Source organism: Tamandua tetradactyla, chromosome 17, assembly GCF_023851605.1.
Source record: "Tamandua tetradactyla isolate mTamTet1 chromosome 17, mTamTet1.pri, whole genome shotgun sequence".
Classification (NCBI taxonomy): Eukaryota; Metazoa; Chordata; class Mammalia; order Pilosa; family Myrmecophagidae; genus Tamandua; species Tamandua tetradactyla.
In genome coordinates, this window is record NC_135343.1 from 46,696,466 (window position 1) to 46,715,946 (window position 19,481).

General features: G+C 53.0%; 2 protein-coding genes across 7 annotated transcripts in view; both read right to left on the bottom strand.

Moving 5' to 3' along the window:
• Positions 1-8,268, bottom strand: part of SFXN5 (sideroflexin 5) — a 136,440-nt gene extending 128,172 nt beyond the window's left edge. For 2 of the 4 annotated variants that reach the window (XM_077134562.1, XM_077134561.1), the window contains exon 1: positions 8,105-8,268. In XM_077134562.1, coding sequence (XP_076990677.1) covers positions 8,105-8,206 — 102 coding nt within the window. In that variant the 5' untranslated portion in view covers positions 8,207-8,268. The remainder of the gene's footprint in view (positions 1-8,104) is intronic. The other 2 variants (XM_077134559.1, XM_077134560.1) reach the window with 2 other exon arrangements.
• A 1,551-nt stretch (positions 8,269-9,819) lies between these two features.
• RAB11FIP5 (RAB11 family interacting protein 5) overlaps positions 9,820-19,481 on the bottom strand; it is a 38,081-nt gene continuing 28,419 nt past the window's right edge. The window contains exons 4-6 of one of the 3 annotated variants that reach the window (XM_077134564.1): positions 15,915-17,573; positions 12,309-12,498; positions 9,820-12,045 (exon numbers count right to left, since the gene is read on the bottom strand). In XM_077134564.1, the coding sequence (XP_076990679.1) occupies positions 11,842-12,045; positions 12,309-12,498; positions 15,915-17,573 (2,053 nt within the window). In that variant the 3' untranslated portion in view covers positions 9,820-11,841. Of the gene's footprint in view, positions 12,046-12,308; positions 12,499-15,914; positions 17,874-19,481 lie in introns of all 3 variants that reach the window. The other 2 variants (XM_077134563.1, XM_077134565.1) reach the window with 2 other exon arrangements.

Genomic DNA, 19,481 nt, shown 5'->3' on the forward strand with positions numbered 1-19,481 from the left:
TAAATATCTTCTTTATATCCTCCCTCAACTTGCTGATTTGATTTTTGATAAGATTTTGCATGTCTGTTTGAATATCCTGAATTAGTTGTTTCAACTATTATATCTCATCTGAAGTGTTGGCTTCCTTTGACTGGGCCATATCTTCAATTTTCTAGTATGAATCATTATTTTCTGCTGGCATCTAGGCATTTGATTTCCTTGATTAATTTATTCTGGAGGTTGTTTTCACTCTTTTACTTAGGGTTTTCTGGCTTTGTTCTCTATCTGTTCTCTGACATTCAGTTCAACTTATTCTAGACCTCTAGCATAGGTTTTTAATAAATAATCTGAATTTTTAGTTCCTATTTTTCTGTTTCTTGCACTGCCTATATGGAGCCTTTTTTTTTTTTGCAGAGGATATCCTCAGGTATTATAGACCCCAGTCAGATTTTCTCAGACCAGACAGGTCCACATCTCAGGAAGAGAGAGTAGCCAGCATTAATTTCCCTGAGGCTGAGATTTTCCTATGAAGCCTCTAGACTCTGTCTGTGCTTTTCCCATCCTGCCTAGCATGTGGCACTTGTCCGCCCATGGCTTCCCACCAGTGTGAAATGATGTGGTGCCTTTAATTTCAGCAGACTCTCCCTGCCGGGGCATGGTTGAGACAGAGACTGCAGTAGCAGGTGGGCCTTGATTTCTTTTGTTTTCCAAACCCTAGAGTCTGAATTCCCTGAAGGAGGGCCTCCACTTGAGCTGGCCCTGCCCCCTTTTCTCAGGGAAGATATGCCTTTTAGGGAATTAACCCCTTTCACCTGACTAGTTACTTTGTTTCTTAGACATGCCTTAGTTCTGCCCTTCCCTGAAGCCTTCTCAGAGCTGGACCCCACTCCCTGGTCCATGAATTAATCGCTGGAATTGATACATGCCTCTGTGTATCACCAGGCTCTATGTGCCTCCTTTTCGTGGGGTCCAGCTCTTTTCCAGTATATTGTGCTGTCCAACTCAAAACGCTTCTGTTTTGCTTTGTTTGTTTTCTGTCAACCCTGCTCCCTCTCTGCCAGGGTGAAAATTCCTGGTTCCTTTAGTGCTTATGCCAGGTTTATGTGTGCTTAGGGTCTGTTTTCAGTGGTCAGAATTTGTTAATTAATTCCACAATTTGAGCTAGGTTGAGCTAAGCCCTTGCAACAGTAAAATCTGTTTCCTTTCCCCCAGGGAAACCAGCCTGCCCTGCCCCTGGGGAGGGGGCACTGGCCTCTGAGGCTTCTGAGACTTACAGTTCTGTGTGAGATCTCAGCCGTTCCACCCCTTCCAGACTGGTGTATGCTGATATATAATGTTCCCAGAGTAGCTGTTCCATACAGCTCCTGGCTATCTACAAGCTGTTCTGGGAGTATGGATTAAATTCCACACCTCACTATACTACCATCTTTCCCTGCCTCCTCCATATCTTTTAAATTATATAACCTGAACACAACTGCTTTTAAAATTGAAAAAATCAACATTATGTATAATATGTAGAAGCAATTTTCTATTGAAAAAATACATATACTTAGCTACAAACTGGCATATTTCTTGATTATGAGCTCCTGAAGGATGTGCGTTGTCAGATGTCCCTTTTGCAAGTTCTTTGGCACCCAGTCTATTCCTGCCCACCTAGAAGGGGCTGCACAAATACACCTGCCATGGGAAGGAAGGAAGGTTGGAGGGAGTGGAGCCCAGGCAGTGCTTTGAAGGGAGAGAAGGATTGGAAAGGGAGTTAGCATGGTGGTTAAAGTTTCAAGGAGAGAAGAGGACCAGAAGAGCAGCGCTGACAGCCTGGAAGGAGAATGGCTTGAGCAAACAGCCCCCCTGGAGATGATTCGGCAGAAACTGTCAGCCTCTGATCTGCCCTGTCACCTGGCATGATATGATCCTCTCCTGGCCCTGCTCAGCCCTCTTGTGTCACTCTCTGCCACTGCCAGAGAGAAGCCCAGATAAAATGCTTTGATCAGCAGACACTTGCAGCCCCTACTGAATTAGGCTCAGGAAACAGCACAATGAATAGGGCCTCCAGGAGCCCACAATGTATCCAAAGGGACAGAGAAGTAAACAAATAACTGTGATGAGGGCTTCAATGAGGCATCCAAAGGTGCAGCAGGGACCCCGAGATTATTTCTTCCTTGAGTGAGTTGAGAAGGCTCCTCAGAGGAGCTGGGATGGGCAATAGGTGAGTTCCCCAAGCAGAGAAGGGCATAAGCAAGAGCTTGAAGGCACAACCCTGGAATCAGAAAGAGGACTACACCCCTCGGGCCTATTCATCCATTCACCCAAGAGCCACCAAGGACCAATGAAGCCCGGCACTGTGTTTGGTCATGAGGATAAAGCAAGATCAGGGAAGAAGGGACTGGGGAATTATAGAAAATGCCTAGATTTCTAGTTTGACACTAAAGCTTATAAACTAGGATAAGGGAAGCAAGTGCACACTGACTTAGTAGAGAGGAAGATAAAAATTCTATAGTGGTCATGGAGGTTTAGAAGGCCAACCTGATGTCACTTTTCAGTAAACACTTGGTAATATAGGCCTGAGATTCAAGAAGAGGGTTCTGAGCTGGGAAAGCACAGACGCTAGTGTCCTAGCCAATGGCATGTGAACCTCATCTGTTGCTGATTACATCGGAAGTCAGCTAGGAGGCATGCCTGCTGCAATGAGTGATGTTTGATTTGATTGGCTAGTGCTTAAATAAGAGCGTTCAATGTAGCACAGCCCAAGCAGCTCAGCATACCTCATCTCAGCACTCGCAGCTCAGCAGAAGCCTTTGGAAAGGGATTACCCTGGGGAAAGTTGTTGGAACCCAGAGGCCTCCAGAGAAGGCCAGCAGAGATTGCCCTTTGCCTTCCCACGTAAGAAAGAACCTCAGTTGAAAGTTAGCTGCCTTTCCTCTGAAGAACTATACATTTCTAACTAAATAAATCCCCTTTTATTAAAGCCAATCCATCTCTGGTGTGTTGCATTCCAGCAGTTAGCAAACTAGAACACTGGGCTTCACACTGACATCACCTGGGCACTTGAAACACCAAGCCTTCCACCCAGGTACTCTGAGGCTACAGGTGTGGTTATTACCCAGGTGGTACTAATATGCAGCCAGGGTTGAGAGCCACAGGACTAGGAGGGGGTGACCCTCTCTCTCCACAGCCCAGGACCAGCCCTAGGAAACAGTAAGTCTCAAACCTGCTAGGTATGTGACTTTAGAGCTTTACTTAACACAAACTGTACAAGAAACTGCCCTCCCTGCCTTCCAATTCTCAGCCCACACAAACCTCTCAGCATTGAAGTGAGACTTGTATCTCCCTGTCCAGCAAGTTCTCCGTACCCCAGAGGGAGCCCTGTGCACCCCCTGCTCTGCTGCAACAGACCTCAGTTGTTTTCAGACCCCCACTTATCATGGCAGGAACTTAAATCAACAAACAAGAAAGCCTTATATCTGCATAGACTACAACCCAAATGGGGAGAAGCACATGTATTTATTTCCTGCCTGGGGCCCCAACATGCCAAAAACCATGTCCGTGGCTGAAGGGAAGGAAAGAGCCAGGTCAGAAGAGGAAATGAGCAGAAAAGGGGGAGGAGGGAGAGCAGGCCAGGCCTCACAGGTTGCCCCAGGGCTGTCTTATGTCTTCCTCCCCTTCTCCAGGAAGGATGGGGTTAAAAGAATGGACTTCAAGTACACACACAAAAAAACGGGGAACAGAGGAACGTGTCACACACCACCACAAGGATGCCATCAGCCCACATTCAAAATGAGGGCAATTCTAGAGAACAAACAACCCAGTCTCTTCAACAAATAGTATGTAAAAAAGGACTCAAGCCCAACAGATATGAAGAGACAAAAGAGACATACCAACCAAATGTAAAGTGTGGCATTTGTGGGATCCTAATTCAATCAATCAGGGAAACTGGTTATTTGATGATCTTAAGAAATAATTATTTTAGGTGTGTTAATGGTATTGTGGTTGCATTAAAACCAATAAATAAAAAAAACCCTTTAATCTGATGTGATGTGGAGGGAATTTCACCTTCCCCTTAAACCCATAACTATAATCTCACCATGAGAAAACATCAGACAAACCCAAATTGTGGGATATTCTACAAAGCACCTGACCAGTATTTCAAAAACTGTCAGGGTCAGCACAAATAAGGAAGGTCTGAGAAACTGCCATAGCCCAGGAGAGGCTAAGGAAACACGCAACTAAATGTAAGGTGGGCTGCTGGGTGGGACCCTGGAGCAGAAAGAGGACATTGGTTTGAAAATTCATGAAACCCAACCAAGTCTGGGGTCTGATTAATAGTGATGTACCCACAGTGGCTTCTTAATTTTTATAAATGTATCAAAATTAAGATGAGATGGTAACATCAGGAAAAAATGGGGGAGGGCTGTACAAAAATTCTGTTACCTTGGTAACTTTTCTGTATATCTAAAATTGTTCCAAAATTAAAAAGTTTATTAAAAAACTAATCAGAGAGCCCCCCCCCCTTTTTCCCCAGATAACTACCAGCAGGTACAGTGGAATGATGTGATGTCAGGACTATACTTCCAAATAATTCACGGGTCAGGCTGAGAGAATGAACAGATGAAACAAGACAGGCCTTAAGTAAGAAACTATTGAAGCTAAGTGATGGATACATAGGTGTTCACTGACGATTCCCTTCCCTTTTGTAAGTCTGACAACAAATAAACAAACAAACATGGAATCCAGACTGCCTCAGAAGTTAATCAATCTGTTTGGGTGCCTAAGTTTTCTCACCTATAAAAACAGGATAAACATACCTGTCTCACGAGGTTATTGTGAAAGTGAAATAAATAGGTCAACACATAAAAAGAATGGAACAACACCTGATTTTCTTCTTCATCACATCACCATCATCACCATCTTATGGAGAGGAAAGTGGTGATGGACCGAAGCCCACCAAGGCAAGCTGTCCATCTCCGCCTTCTGTGCTCAGTGCTCTTCCTTCCTGCTGCCACCTCCCCACTCCATCTGTACATACACAGGGAAATCCTTTCGGAAAGAAAGGAAGAAGAGATTCTGGGATGACCCCAGGGAGTGTGGACTTTCTGCTGAGTCCTGAGAAAGGGCTGAGACTGGTTGGAGGATGGGTGGCTAGTACCCCCGAGGTGAGCTCTGGGGATACACCCTGGATTATAAACCTTCCAGAAGCAAGTTTCTGCTGGGCCAGCACAGGACACTATGAGCATTCATTGAACACCTACTGTGTGCCGGCACTGAGGTCAGGACCTAGAGAGAGACCTGGGCTAGGCCCCAAAGGACTACCTACATCACAGACCTTTGTGTCTTTAGGTCACCTCATTAGAGACCCTCCTACTGTGGGGTCACTAGGAGCTGAAGAATCTTACAGTGACACACTTATTCTCACTTGGTTTTATAAGACTCCTAAGGGATAGTTTGGAGAAATCACAACCTCTTAAGTCAATTTAATTCAAGTCCCCAAAGAACTTCTGAAGTGTCTGCAGTATATAGATATTCAACAAATCTTTATTAACCACATTTTTTTCTGAGCCCTGGAAACTCAATGGGGAGTGAAGGTAGGCAGAAGTATCCATTTCCTTAGGGCCCATGGGGGACAGGGGGAGACAGATGTCAATGAAATAACCATCCCAAATCAATGTACACACTGAGATAGGTGCTTTGTAGGAAGGGGACAATCAGGGAACCTGTCCCAGGATGGGGTAAAGCAGCAGTAAGTGATGCTTAGAAACATCAAGGATGAGAAGGAGTAAGGACAAGGGTTGGGAGCAGGAGAAGGTGGTGGTCCAGGCGAACAGCCCAGTGATGGGAAGGAAGACAGTGGATTTAAGGGGCTGAAAGACAGCCAGAGATAGGAGCAAGGGGATGAGGGGGTAGATGGTACCAGGAGAGGATGCCGAGGTCAGCAGGGGCCGGGCCAGCTAGGTCTTTGCGGTACCTTCCAAAGTGCGGTCTTTACCTCAGAAACCACCAAAGGTGTTTAAGCAGGTGTTACCTGATCAGCTCTGCATCACTGGGACTCTGCAGTGCAGAGAGAGGAACTGGAAGGGGGCCAGAGGAGAGGTGGTCAGACCAGTTGGGGGACTTCCCCTTGGTCAAGGAGAGATGATAGGGCTTGGTCTGGAATGGAGTAGAGGTGGGTGGATTTGAAGTCCAAAGGTGAGATCACTGGGCCTGTGGTTGTCCTTAGAGGGGGAGGGAAGGAGTATACAGGTGACTCCCAGGTTTCTGACTCCAGCCGGTGGGTGGCTGAATGGGCAGATCACAGTGCCAGGAGCACTGTGGGAGGAGCAGGCTGGAGGGAAAGAGAAGTACTTTCTTCGCCCTTCTGCACAGTGCTTTATGCAGTCACTAAGCTAGAGGGGATGGGAGTGGGGGAGGCACTTCTAAAGCAAATACAACAAATACTTGCACCGCCTTTAAGAGTAGTGCCAAAAAGAGGTACCAGGAATGTCCCAAATGTGCATTTATGGCTCCAGAGGCCAACAAGGCAAAGGGCTCAATCGTAAAGGCTATCAAGAGGTACTCAAAGCAAAGAGAACAGGCACAAGAGCAACCCTGACCCCCAAATCTTTATTTAGCACACTATGTGCCTAACCTCCGGCTCAGATAAAATGGAGACAAAGGAAGGGCAAGAACAGTTTCTTCTCTCAAAAGGCCCCAGTGGCAAGCAATGAGAGGACCACCGGGCAGCCTGCAAGTAAAGGCCGGTCTAGGAGGATCCCACTTGGGTGGGGGGTAGAGGGTCGGCAAAGAGGCAGCCTAATCCGACCGAGAAATTAGGGCCATGGGGAAAGAAGGGAGCGTTTGCTGGAAACCTTACAGGGTGAACAGAAAGAGAGCAGAGTAGGGGGGTGGGAGCCCTCGCTGCCATCCTACACCGGCAGGGAGACGCCAGCCTCGCTTCAGATACCTACAGGCTGAAATGACATATTTTTTTAAAGGAACTGAAGTCCTGTTTAAAAACTGAGGGACGTTTTCTCAAAAGGCTAGGAGAGCAGTTCCTGAATTATCAGCAAAGCTGTGAACACCACTTTGCTCGGAACCCTTCCCCTGCCCCGGCAAAAACCAGCAGGACCGACCTTCGTACAATTTCCTTTCTTCCTGCAAACTTCCTTCGATCCGCCTCGGTCGCCACCAGCCCCCTCTCCCAAGCAAGCCCCGTCACTCCGGCCGAGTCTCTCAGCGCTTGTCCTCGTGAAGTCCACTTCCTCCGCGCCGGAGTCAGCGCAGCCCGAGTGTCCCGGGCCCCGGCAGCACGTCCCGGCCCCGGCGGGGTCGTGGGCGCGTTAGCTATGCCCGTACGGGGGCTCCGGAGGAAAAGGAACTCCGCCCCCATGCCCCTAAGAACTGGAGTCCCGGGGACCCTCGGCCAAGGACGCAGAGCCGGGGCCGGGGTGGACTCTCGGAAGGGCCGCGGCCCCTGGGGATGACACAGCGTTTCCTCCGCAGCCCCCGGCTCCCCTCGCCCGTCCACCGAGCGCTCTCCCAGCCGGCGCCTCGCTGCGTCCCCCAGCCCGAAGGTACTAAGGACGCGGGACCCCGACACGTGGCCCTCACCGTGCGCCCGTCGCGCGTGGATTTGGGGCGAGTGCGGGGAGCGTGTGGAGCGGGGCGCTGCCCCGACTACCGCAGCGGCTCGAGGCTCATGTCAGTCCCCACTTCGGGACGAAAGTTAGAAGGCATCTCAGCCACGCCAACGTCCCGTCCAGAGCGGGACTTGAACTGTCTCCCGGAGAGGGCGGCTGCACAACCCCCAGCAGCCCGCAGCCGCCGCCCGGACTCGAGCGCGGGGATCGCGGGCCCCGCCGACTCTGGCCAATCACAGGGCGCCGCGGGCGACCCAGGCTGGGGGGCGCGGGCCGGCGGAGAGTGACGGCGCCAGCCGCCAATAGGCAGCCGCGGTGGGAGTCCTCGCCCACCCCACTGGCCAATGGGAAAGGGGCGCGGTGGCCGCGGTGGCAGCGGTCTGGGTGACCCGGGCTGCAGGGAGCTCCGGTGCCCGCGGGTCGGAGACCCCAAGAGCTAACGGGGACTTTGGAGGGAAGTTTGCGCGCCCTCACGGTGCTACCCGCTGGCCCTCAGTCCCTGGCCCGGCCCTCACCTGCTGGAAGCGGGGTTTGCCCAGCTGGAAAGGAGGTGCATCGGCCGAGGCGTTCGCGGCCCCCGGCGCCGCGGCCGAGGCTGCGGTCGCTGTATCCGCCATGGCCACTGACGCCCGCAATCTCCGGCCCTTTTAAAATGTCCCTCCTCGGCCCCCGCCACAGCTGCCGCTGCCGATTGGCCGTGAGCAACCGCAGCGAGCGGGCGGCGCGAGGGGTTGTGGGGACTGTAGTTTTCCTCGTCACGGCGCCCGACGCCGCTGGGCTGCGGTGAGTTGCAGCAACGCAGAACGGGTCCAGGCGCCGCGGCCGGCTTTGAGGGGCGGGCAGTCACGGGAGGGGTGCGCGGGCGACGCCGCGGTCTCCACCCCGAGCCACCGTGCCGACCCGGAGCCGCTCACCTGCCCGCAAGTTTGAGTTGGTGCGCGTCGCTGATGGAACTGCAGCCCAGGTAAAGGGCCCTGTCCGAACGGGCCCGACTCCAGGCGGAGTAGGGTTAACCTCCGGAGGCTCACTGCAGGGAGTTGCAATGCGGCGGCTTCCTGCGGTTTCGTCTGCCGCCTCCCTGCCCCCTTCCTGTGCTATCTGGCCACCTTGCGGCATCCCCGAGCAGGCTTGGCGCTCACCAACCCCCGGGCCTTGAACGACACTCTGTACCCTTTGCCCAAATACTGTTAACTTTTCGTCATCGCCTGATGCTTTTTTTTTTTTTTTGGCCACAGTGTAACACTGCTTTTTCTCTCCCAGCCACCTCCCTACTTCCACCAAATCCGTTACAGCACCCAACACTTCTCTTTTGCAGTCCTTGCATTTATTCATGGTTTTGTTTATCTGTCTTTCCCACCTGGGCAAGGACTGTGACTTTAATTCCCTGCTAAGTCAACAGCACCAGCATAGGAGGGTTCACAGTAGGGACTCAAATATGTGTTGGCTGTGAACTTAGCAGAAGCTTCAGAGCCTTGCCCTCCTACTTCTCTGGCCAACCAAGGAAGCTCGCTCCCAGGCCTAATTCTTGGGCAGGAAGAGACCTAGGGATGGGGGTGGGGGGTGAGGATTTGGTTGGGGGCGGAATTCAGTAGTGTTTATCAAGCACCAGCTACAGGACTAGGCAGACAGTGTGGAGAGCAAAGCACATTTGTACAGGATAGAGTAGCAGGAGATTCCCAGCTGAATTATCTAGTCAGTGAGCCAAACTGGAGGGAAGGCCTCCTGTTTCACCCACAAGGACAGTAGAAATATTTAGTCTTGCCCCCAAGGAACCTCACTCTGGGGCTTAGTCTCATCGTCAGGTGCAGGGTTGACTCGTGCCTGCCAGGGTCTTTGTGGACACCATGTGATATGTAGCAGTCAGAGTTCCTCACTAATGGATGAACCACAACAAAGACTTGTCCTTTACTGGTTAGTCTGGGATGATGAAAAAGTTTTGGTAACGGATGGTGCTGGTGACAGCACAGTACTATGAATGTAATTAATATCAGTGAATTGCACAAATGGAAAGTTGTTAAAATGGGAAATTATGTTGTATGTTACCACAATAGAAATTTTAAAAAGAAACAGACTGTCCTAAAGCTGGAGGAAGATACTAGCCAGCAATGAATCTCACATTTGTACTTCATATTCCTCAACCAGACTAAGTAACTTGAAAACAGAAATTGTGTTTGACTCTCTGTTTGTTTTCCCAATAAATGTGCCAAAACAGGAATACAGCAGAGCCACCTGCAGTACGTGGACTTTTTATTCTTCATAAAGTGCTCAAAACATGAAGAACAAGCTCTTTATAAACAAGAGTTACAACTAGGAAGACGAACAGCAAAGCAGAACTGCCTGCTCCCCACCCAGCCGCCTACAAGCTCTCCTCCATCTTGGGGCCAGGAGTAGAAACAACAAACAAGAGCCTCCGGCTTCAGTTCAAAACTCTTCCAAAGGCGTCCCTGCCCTTGGCAGTTAGGAGACCAGTAGTCAAGGACGTCTAGGAAATTAGGGTCAGGGCGGGGTTGAATAGATCACAGAGGAATACCTTCTCCCGGAAGAGACACTCTCCTACTCCCAATGACTCCCCCAGAATGAGACCTGAGTCCTGGGTACCTGTGAATACTCTGAGCTTTGGTGAGCAGTCCTTAAGGTGGATGACATTTCAGGGGCTGTCCCCAAGCTGGGGCTCCTCTGCTCCATTCTGGCTGAAGAAGTATCACCCACAGAGCCTATGTCCTCCCCAAGGCTTTAAAAGTCCCTCTCACCAAGAAAAGGCAATTCCAGAGAAGCTCTAACCTCCTCAATGGGCTAAAAGTATCCCTCTTCAATAACTCTTCACAGCCCTCCTATACACACCTTACTAGAGCAGGGTGCCCCTGACCACCAAAAGTTCCCTGCAGATGCCATGGGGAAACCGGTTGTGCTTCCAGCAAGCAACCTGGGGCCTGGGCAAAGACAGACACTTACTGTCAAAATGTACTGATGCCAAGACAGGAAAGGCCAAGGGACAAGAAGGACAGGCTGGGGCAGCAGCTTAGTGGCTGGATGGGAGGGCAGCAAAAGCTTCTTCCTAAATGTAGGTCTTCCAAAGGCATATTGGGTCCTCCCACTTCCAGAATGTGTTTTTATCTGAGGACCCTCTGATTGGGGCTGAGGGACAAGGGGAAGAAGGCAGAGAGGTTGCAGAACAGCAGCAACCTAACCAGACACTTAGCTGAAATTAACTCAAGGGGAGAGGGAGAGTGTAGTGCTGCCCCCACTCTCCATTCCCATTCGTGGACCAGGACAGACTCATCCACTTGTGCTCAACAGGGAGGGCAGGAGATGCCAAATACAGGGAGGGGTCTACATCCAAAGGTTCCTGACCTCTCCCACAAAAGGCACATTTTAATTGGTTTCCAAAAGTTCAAACCCTGAAGCAGCAGTTTTGGCATCTGGACAGACAAGAACAGAGATGAAAGTTGGAATCCTAAAAGAGGGTGGGGCACACCCTGGAGTAGTGAGAGCTCAAAGCTAAAAGCTCCCCCCCTACCTGACCCTACCCTCCACACATTCACAAGTGACACGCAATGGAAAAGTGAGAAGAGGAGGGCCTGGAGGAACCGGGAGAACACACATCTACCCCCATTCACACACACTCACGCTGCAAACAGCTGGAGACAGAAACAGCCTGCGGTGACACAGGCTCCCTGCTCTCTATGGATGGACGTGAGACTGAACAGTAGGTGCCCTGGTTGCCTTTAACTCCCAGACAAACAAGCGGCTTGGTCCCTGCCTGGCCCCAGTAATACTAGGAGCCCCTCCGCGGGCTGGAGGTAAATGAGCAGGATGAGGGTTTGGCAGTAGGAAGAAATGGCTGACTGTCTTTGGAGGGGGTGCAAAGTATATGCCAGCAACCAATCTCATCCCAGATCCCACATCAAACTGTGGCTCGCCCCTGCTCCATCTTCATGGCTGAATTCCTTGTTCAACTCTCCACAGCCACCAAAGCTAAGGAGTATGAAAAAAGGCAGGTGGGGAAAACCCAGGGCTCCCAGAGATATACTGTTGTACTTGGAGCCTGATCCCTAGCGCCCACAGGAGTCCAAAGGGTACCCCATCCAGTAGCCCCGGTGGAGGCAGGAGGGAAAGGAGAGCAAGGAAGGACAGAGGACACTGATTGCGCCCTGCCCCAGGTGACAGTGAGTTCAGCAGGAGGGAGGAGGACACAAGCCCTGTTTGGGCAGCGGGTTCACGCCAACCCTTGCAGGGTGAGGGGAGAGGAAGGCTACTTGGGGTGACCAGGGGAGATCTGCAGCAGTGTGGGTGAGGTCTCCATGATCCGCACCAGCAGCCGGTCGATGTAGCTCTCCAGCTCTTGCACATGCTCATCCCGCTGGCTCAGCTCCCGCTCCCGCTGCAGGAGCAGCCCAATCAGCTCGTCATGGGTCAGGTGGTAGTACTTGGCTGACTGGTCCAGCACACCTGAATCCTGATACCAGGCCAAGAGAGAGTGAGCAGGTTAGCCCCGGGCCAGCCCTCCTCACTACCCATTCCCACCCCAGTTCCACAACCCAGGCCACTGGAGCTGTCCATCTCCTATACCAGAGATGGCCTAACCAGCTCTGGGACCCTGGCTTGGTGACCGGGCCTCCTCCTTGCTCCACCCTGCCCAGGGTCTGCCCCAATTCTTGATCTCTGCCATGGCACCACAGGTTCTGAGTCTTTTGCCCCCAGCACCCTGCTGGGCCTCACCTTCAGCCTTTTGGTATCCACAGCCTGGCCAACTTGGAAGGCAGGAGCCACAGGCTGCACACTGCCAGATGTGACTGTTTTGAGCTTCTCCAGCCCGCTGCTCAGGGCTGTGCTGAGACTGGAGCGGGGCTGCTTCCTGTCGGGGCTGCCCTCCACAGGAGCAGCACTGAGGGGCTTCACAGGGTGGGGACTGCAAAGACAGACAAGAGGTGGGTTATGGGGAGGGATAGCAGCACATGGAGAAGTGCGACTGCTGGACAAATACCCCACTGCTTGGTGGTGGCTTTCCCAGAAGCCACAGTCTCCAGGACAGCTGTTCCCTGCACCTTCTGCAGTGCTTCTCTCCCCTTCCCATACTACCCTCAACTGACCCCCCACCACCTGCTTCCTCATATGGTCCCCTTGGCAGTGAAAGCTACAAACATCTCCACATAAGACCCTGTTTTTCCGATGACAGCCTCCTTCCATCTATGTTCCCTCCCTCTTCCATACTGTAAACTTTTCCTAGGGGTGACTAATGGTCCCCGTTTCCCAGGATGTAGGGCTTTGAATGGTAAAGCTAGGAAAGACCTGGCAAACCAGGATAGCTGGTCACCCCACCTGGCTCCCTACTGGTTGCTTCCCACTGCATTTTAAAAGACCTGAAAAACACTCCCTTGACCTTGTATTCATTCTGGTTAGCATCCCTAGTTCTCTTCTCACCTAAGCTTCTCCAGAATAGGTAGGCTACATCCTGGCTTGAATTTCTTATCTTTCCAGTGACTCCTCAACCCATTCGAATGGGGCTTAGGCCCCAATCAGCTGAGGTTACCAGCCCCTGCCGGCTCTCCCACACTGATCCCTCTGCGGTGTTGGCACTTGGACCATTCCTTCTTTCAGGCAGCTCTCTTCCTCCCTGCCCCCCTGCTTAGTTTGCAAGACATTCCTCTGGTTGCTGACCTTTGACGGCCCTTTCTTCATTCTCAGTTGCTCATCATTGGTTGCTCCCCACCTCTTTGGCTCCCACCACCCCATCTCCATCTCCAGCCCAGAACAGCTCCTCAGCTCTAGACCCAAGCCCATGTTTGCAGGGTGGCTCTCTCCACAGGCATGCAGCTCAAGTGCACCTCACTGTCCTCCACCTGCCCTTTCTCCTGTACTCCCTATAGCAGTGAGTGGCACCATAAGCCTACTGGGGTTCAGGTTAGAAACCAGGGAGTCTCTGGCTCCTCCACTTCAGTCATGGCCCCCGTCCTACCTTCTCTCAAATCATCCCCTCTTCTCCAAGTCAGGGCTAGCTAAACCTTCCTTCTGGCCACAGCTGCTCAATCATCTCCAAGGTACCTTGCCCACCTCTAGCCATTCCTCTATTCCGCTGCTGGATAATGGTCTCAGCCTCTTCAATGCTTAAAAATCCTTGAAAGGCTCCCGATAAAGGTCAGAAAATGCTTTTTTTTTTTTTTTTTACATGGGCAGGCACCAGGAATCCAACCCGGGTCCTCTGGCATCGCAGGCAAGCATTCCTGCCTGCTGAGCCACCGTGGCCCGCCCAGAAAATGCAATTTTTAACACCATCTGACCCCTGCCCCTTTCTCATCCCCTAGCCACGGGAAGCTGTGCTGCCTCTTATCTCCAGCCCCTCACAAAGCTCCCTACTGTACTTAGTCTGCTAGCTCCTACTCATTTTTCAAGTCTGAGCAAGTCCAACTCCACCAGGAAACCATCCTGGGCCTCCCAGGCTGACTGAGGTCACAGAACCCACCTCTGGGAGCCTCCAACACCCTGCTTCTGTGACAGTTACCCAAACTGCACCAACATGCTCTCAAATCAACTCACAAATTTATGCTTGCTTTTCAGAACTGGATCATTCAGAGGTAGGAAGTAAACTGGATTAACCCAAGGCCTTGAACTCCCCCTGAAGGAAGCTCAGATGCAGGAAATCCAGCTGTTACTCAGGTTAAGGCTGTGGATTCAATCTCACAAATTGGGAACAGCAGAGAGCCCAGACCAGGGACAGACAGTAGGGAAAAGAATATGTATCAGTCCTTCCCTCCCACCTCAAAAATGGCATTAGGGATGGAGGTGTAAAAGCAGCTCTAACCTATGGTTGTGTGGGGCAGGGGGAGGATTCCCAGAGAGGCATAAAGCACCCTGGGTCTCACTGTGGCAGCTCTCATGGACTCCACTTCCTCAACTGAGAAATGGGGATATCTCTATTTGGCCTACACACTTCATGGAACTGGTGGAAGGATCACACTAAGTACAGATATGAAGCCAAACTGATGAAAATAAACTTTGAAGACTGGCAAGTGGAATACTGAAGGCCAGTTGAGGAGGCCATACTCAGAGCTCAAGGAAGCCAAAGCACCAGGTCTCTCACCTCAGGGGAATGGCATTACCTCCTACTGCTGGCATAGAGACCTGGGAGTCGCCCAGGCACACCCCTCCCACCACATTTCATATAGCAACACGGACCAGCCTGGGGGTTCTCTTCATGGGGTTACTTCTGTCTTCCCCACTGGATAGGGAATTCCTTGTAATACAGCAGGGACCATGTCTCATCTCTGTCCAATGTCTGACTCCGGTAGATGCTCAGTTAATTTGCAGGATTGAATGTATGAATAAGCAAGTACCAGAGCTGACTGGGGGCCTCCAGAGGGCCAGTGCCAGAGCCTGCCCTGCTCTCCAAACCCCCCAGCCCGCCTGGTCCTCAGATGCAGCAGTCTCCTCTGCTCCCCACCCCCCGCCTCACTCAGGCCTGCTAGATCGCTGGCATCCCTCTGGACTTTGCTGCCCCTGCAGGTCACACCCTGTCACCTCCCAGTGATATCACAGCTTCCTAGTTCTTCCAAATGAGACCAGTGCCACAGCATCCAATCCCACAGGCACCCACTGTGCACTCAGCACAGTCCTATCTGCATCAGGACCGCCCCCGAAAGGCGTAAAAAAGCAAACTAATAAAGCTCCTGATGAGGTTAGAGGACCTTTTTTTTCTGAGGTTCATATATGTAAAAACCATCAAATCATCCCCTCTTCTCCAAGTCAGGGCTAGCTAAACCTTCCTTCTGTTTTTTCTTCTGTTTCTTCCTTCTGTTTTTTCTTCTCTAAGCCTTCCCTCTAAACTAAATATTGGTCCTTCCTATTGTTCTCTGCCTTCCATTGCCCGTATGAACAGGCAACTGAACGGGTGGAAGCCTGGGCTCAAGGGCTCGCCTTTTAGCCTGCTCTCCCAGAGCATGCCCCAGAAAGAGGAGTCAGGCTCAAGATCATGGGCCCTGACAAGCTTCAAGCAGGTGGCCCCCCTCCATCCAACCCACAGCCAGTGCCCCTTGCTGCTGAGCACTCTTCCCCTGCCAGCCCACACTGATCAGCATTATCCCCCAAACCCCTGGCTTCTGGAGTCCCATGACCCTTCCTGGAGGCATCGTGCATGTTCAAGGTCCCAAGACAGAGAAGGCTTCAAAGCTGGCACCACCTAAAGCTCCTACTTCCAAGGCCTCCACCTCCCTACATCTGGAGTGAAGACCCTGCTTGCCCTTGAGAAGGCTGAGGCTAGAATGTAAACCCTTAGCCCCTCTCCACCCACTTCTTTCTAGAGATTGTTCTTGGGGGCCTGGGGGGGCTCACCTGGCACTGGGTGGTGGCTCCTCAGCTGATCGTGTCTCCAAGGGCAGAAGCACAAGCAGGGAGGCTGGGGTGGCTGCAGCACGGCTGTCCCCAAATGGGGGAGGGGAGCCCTCAGTGGGTGAGGGCTCAAGGGATCCAGGGGGTGAGGCTGGCTCCCCGGGGGGTGGGAATGAAGATGCCAGGGGCCAGGCCCCAGGCAGGGAAGACCACTGAGGGCTAGGCCCCCCAAGGAGGTGGCTGGCCCGGGGTAGGAGAGGGGATGGGGGAATGGCAGGTTCTGGGCAAGTGGGCAGTTCATCTGGACCAGAATGGATAGAAGATTCCCTGGACCCTGGTGGGGAGATGGATGGGAAGCTGGGGGGATCCTGGCTCCCTGGAGACAAGAAGGGGCTCAAGGCATCCTCCTCAGAGGCCCACAAATCAGCTGGTTGGGAGCTGACTGACAGGGGCCCAAGCCCCTCTCCTATAGGTTCCTGGCTGTGGGTCTCAGGAGCCACGGGGCCTTCTTTCTCTAGAGGCCCCCAGACCTGCTGACTCTGAAGAGCCGAGCTCTGTGAATAATAGGGAATGGGGGCAGGACCCTCAGGGCAACTGGTGGGCGGGGCTGGGCAGGGCGCAGGCACAGGGGGACTGGCATCCTCCACTAGATCTTCGAGGGCAGGCTCGCCCAGCAGAGTCTCAGAAGAATGGCTGTCAGACTCCTCTGACTCGGCCTTCTCTCCCAGCTCCGTGGCCTCCTGCAGCCCAAAACCCAGTGTGCATGGGAGGGCATCTTCTCTTGTCTCTGCCCCATGGTTGCTCATCTCCCCAGCAGCCTTCTCTTTCTCCTCCTCCTCCTCCTCCTGGGAATCTGAGGGCATGAAGAGGCGTGGGGGCTTGGGAGGTGGCATGCTGGGCTGCGGCCCCTGCTCAGACACCCATTCTGGTTCAGGCTCCGGCTCCAGCCCCACTGGAGAAAGCTTCTCACTCCCCTTTGGGGTCCCAATTTCTGGTGATTCTGGCTGCACCTGGGGAGGAGGCAGCTCATCAGGTTGTCCATGCAAGACTGGTGAGGACACTTCAGCTGCAGGAGAAATGGTGACAACATCCCAAGGCCAGGAATCTGCAGCTGTACTGAGCTCATGGAAAATGTGGCTTTCATCCGAGAATGCCTCCCCATCCAGGCCCTCAGGGGCATCCTCAGGGCCAGGCAGCCTCTCCCACACACTGATCACTTCCGGGGAGCTAAACAGAGACGCTGCACTGCCTGCTGGACTCTGCCCTGCTTCCCCTCCTGAAGCCGGTGGCTCCCCCTCTGGTTCTGAGTCTGTGGCTCTCAGGTGCAGCTGGGCTGGAGTAGAGGACAGGACAGTCCCCACCGCCCCTAGGGGCTCCAGGCAGGCTGCGCGTGCACTTTGATGGTCCAATCCCAAGTCCGTAGGAGTCCTGGGCTCCGGCCACATGCTGCTCCCAATTCTTCCTCCTCCCCCAGGATCCCCCCGGGGCTCAGCTGCCTCCACTGTCATGGCCCCGGGGCCCGAGTCTTGCAGCCCAGTCGCCTCCAGCCCCACTCCTGCGGGGGCCAGGATCTCGCTCCTGGCTGTGGCAGCAAAGACGTCGTCCCACTCAGGCAGGGCTTTCCCCAAGGAGGCCAGGGGAGTGGGGCTGGCCCTCGAGGCACTGGGGAGAGAGGGAGCAGGTGAAGGAGAGTTTAGTGCTTCGAGTGCTACAAGCTCCTCGAAGAAGGGGTTGCTCTTCAAGGGGTTGAGGAATGGGTTGGTGAGCCCCAAGAATCCAGATGGGGTGGCGGTGGTGGCGGCAGCAGTGGCAGCAATGGGGGAGGCAGCTGCAAAAAGGTTAGTGCTTAGCATGGGAGCAGCAGTGGGAGCAGGAGTGCAGGGGGCCGGAGCACGGGGGGAGCAGGGAAGGTGGTGAGGAGGTGCGGCTGGGTCAGATTCTACCTGAGGAGACACGTCCAGGCTGTGGAGGAAGACAAAACCGTGAGCCTCCTGGTTAATGCCCAGACTGGAAAGGCCCTGCCGAACACCACTCCCCTCCCCACTCGGTGTGAGGCGCAACAACACGTGCACAGCACACGGGCTGGGCCCACGCATTTGGGGAGGGGGACAGAGGGAGGACCCCATATGTCATAGTATTAGGTGCCACCTGAGGAGGAAGATGCTAGACAGAGCTAATTCCATCCTCACACCAACCCCAGGAATCAACAATCCCATTTTACAGCCAGGATCCAAACATAAGCAAGTGTTCCTTCCATTGGTCCATACTGAAGGTGCTAAACTCTACTGCAGACTTAAACCTGAAGAACCAATCTGAAAAGCACCTTACAACCCTTTAAGGACTAAGAGGGGAAAGAAAATACCACCTGGCTTGGAGGCGATAAAGAACGTGAAAAAGGCCAGACCTAGGTATTTGGTGGGCTAAAACTAGCACTATTAACACAGACTGGGTCCTCCAGTCTTTCCCGTGCCAAAACAAGAGGTTGTAAGAGGGGCTGCCACCCACCACAAGGTCCCAGTGGAGGAGAACCCAGCCCTCATTTCTTGGAGGGGCAGCACAAATGGCCAAAAAGGAAAACAGAAAGCCGGCTGAGGACCCACACAGCTCTCACCCAGCAAATGGAAGTCTCCTCCCCAAGGACACCTGAAACCAGCCCTGCTGAAACCCAGGGCTGAAAACGCAATTCGGGAAGTCACCAGGGATCTCTGAGGTCCCCTTCCACTGATTCCACTCTTCCCTGGGGGCAGAGGCAGGAGGGGTACCTCAGGAAACCCTTCCCCCGAGGATGAATTTACACTCCCAAAGACACCAGAGACCACCTGCTCCGGGTCTCCTCTCCGGGGCCCTTTCTGGTAGGGAACATCCCCTGTACCTGAAGTGGGCAGGAAAGGCTCTGAGACCAGAGCACTGGCTTTCCTAGAACACCCCAGGACACAAACAGAAAGCCAGGAAGAAGAGAGCAGGAGAAAGGAGGGATCAACAGCCCCTATTTCATCAGTCTCACACTGCACAGGAACCAGTCTGGCAGCTAAGCCCACCTGTGAGACCCAGAAGTGGGGCTCCTCCGCCTGGCCGGGCTCACAGCTGTGCCCTAAGCTCCCAAGATCTCAGCTCCCTGAACCTCCATCCTTGAAGGCTGGAGGGGAAGTGTCCACATATAAGGAAACCCATGTCCAGACAGCACACAGCCCCACACATAGGCGGTGCCAGCCTGTCAGCAAACATCAGGGGCAGGCAAGGGGAGGCAGCCTAGTTCAACCCGTGGCAAAGGTGAGCTCCCCAAGAGAGGGGGGAGGCCCAGTCTCACAGGCAGGACAAAGCAAGTTCCCAAACTCCTGGGTTTCTCTCCAGAATTCAGCTGCCAGGCATTTCTCCTGAGGCTACTTTTGCCCCATAATGACTCCCCTTTTAAGGGTAGAGTCTCAGTCTCATCCCCACCTCCTAGAGACAGACGGGTGGTGGTGGTAAACAGTAAGTCTTGTCTATTCCCACCCCATGTGGGCTTCCCAGCGCCACCCTTCTTCTATAGTACCCAAACGGAGAATGTACTTACAGAGGGAAGATCCTGGG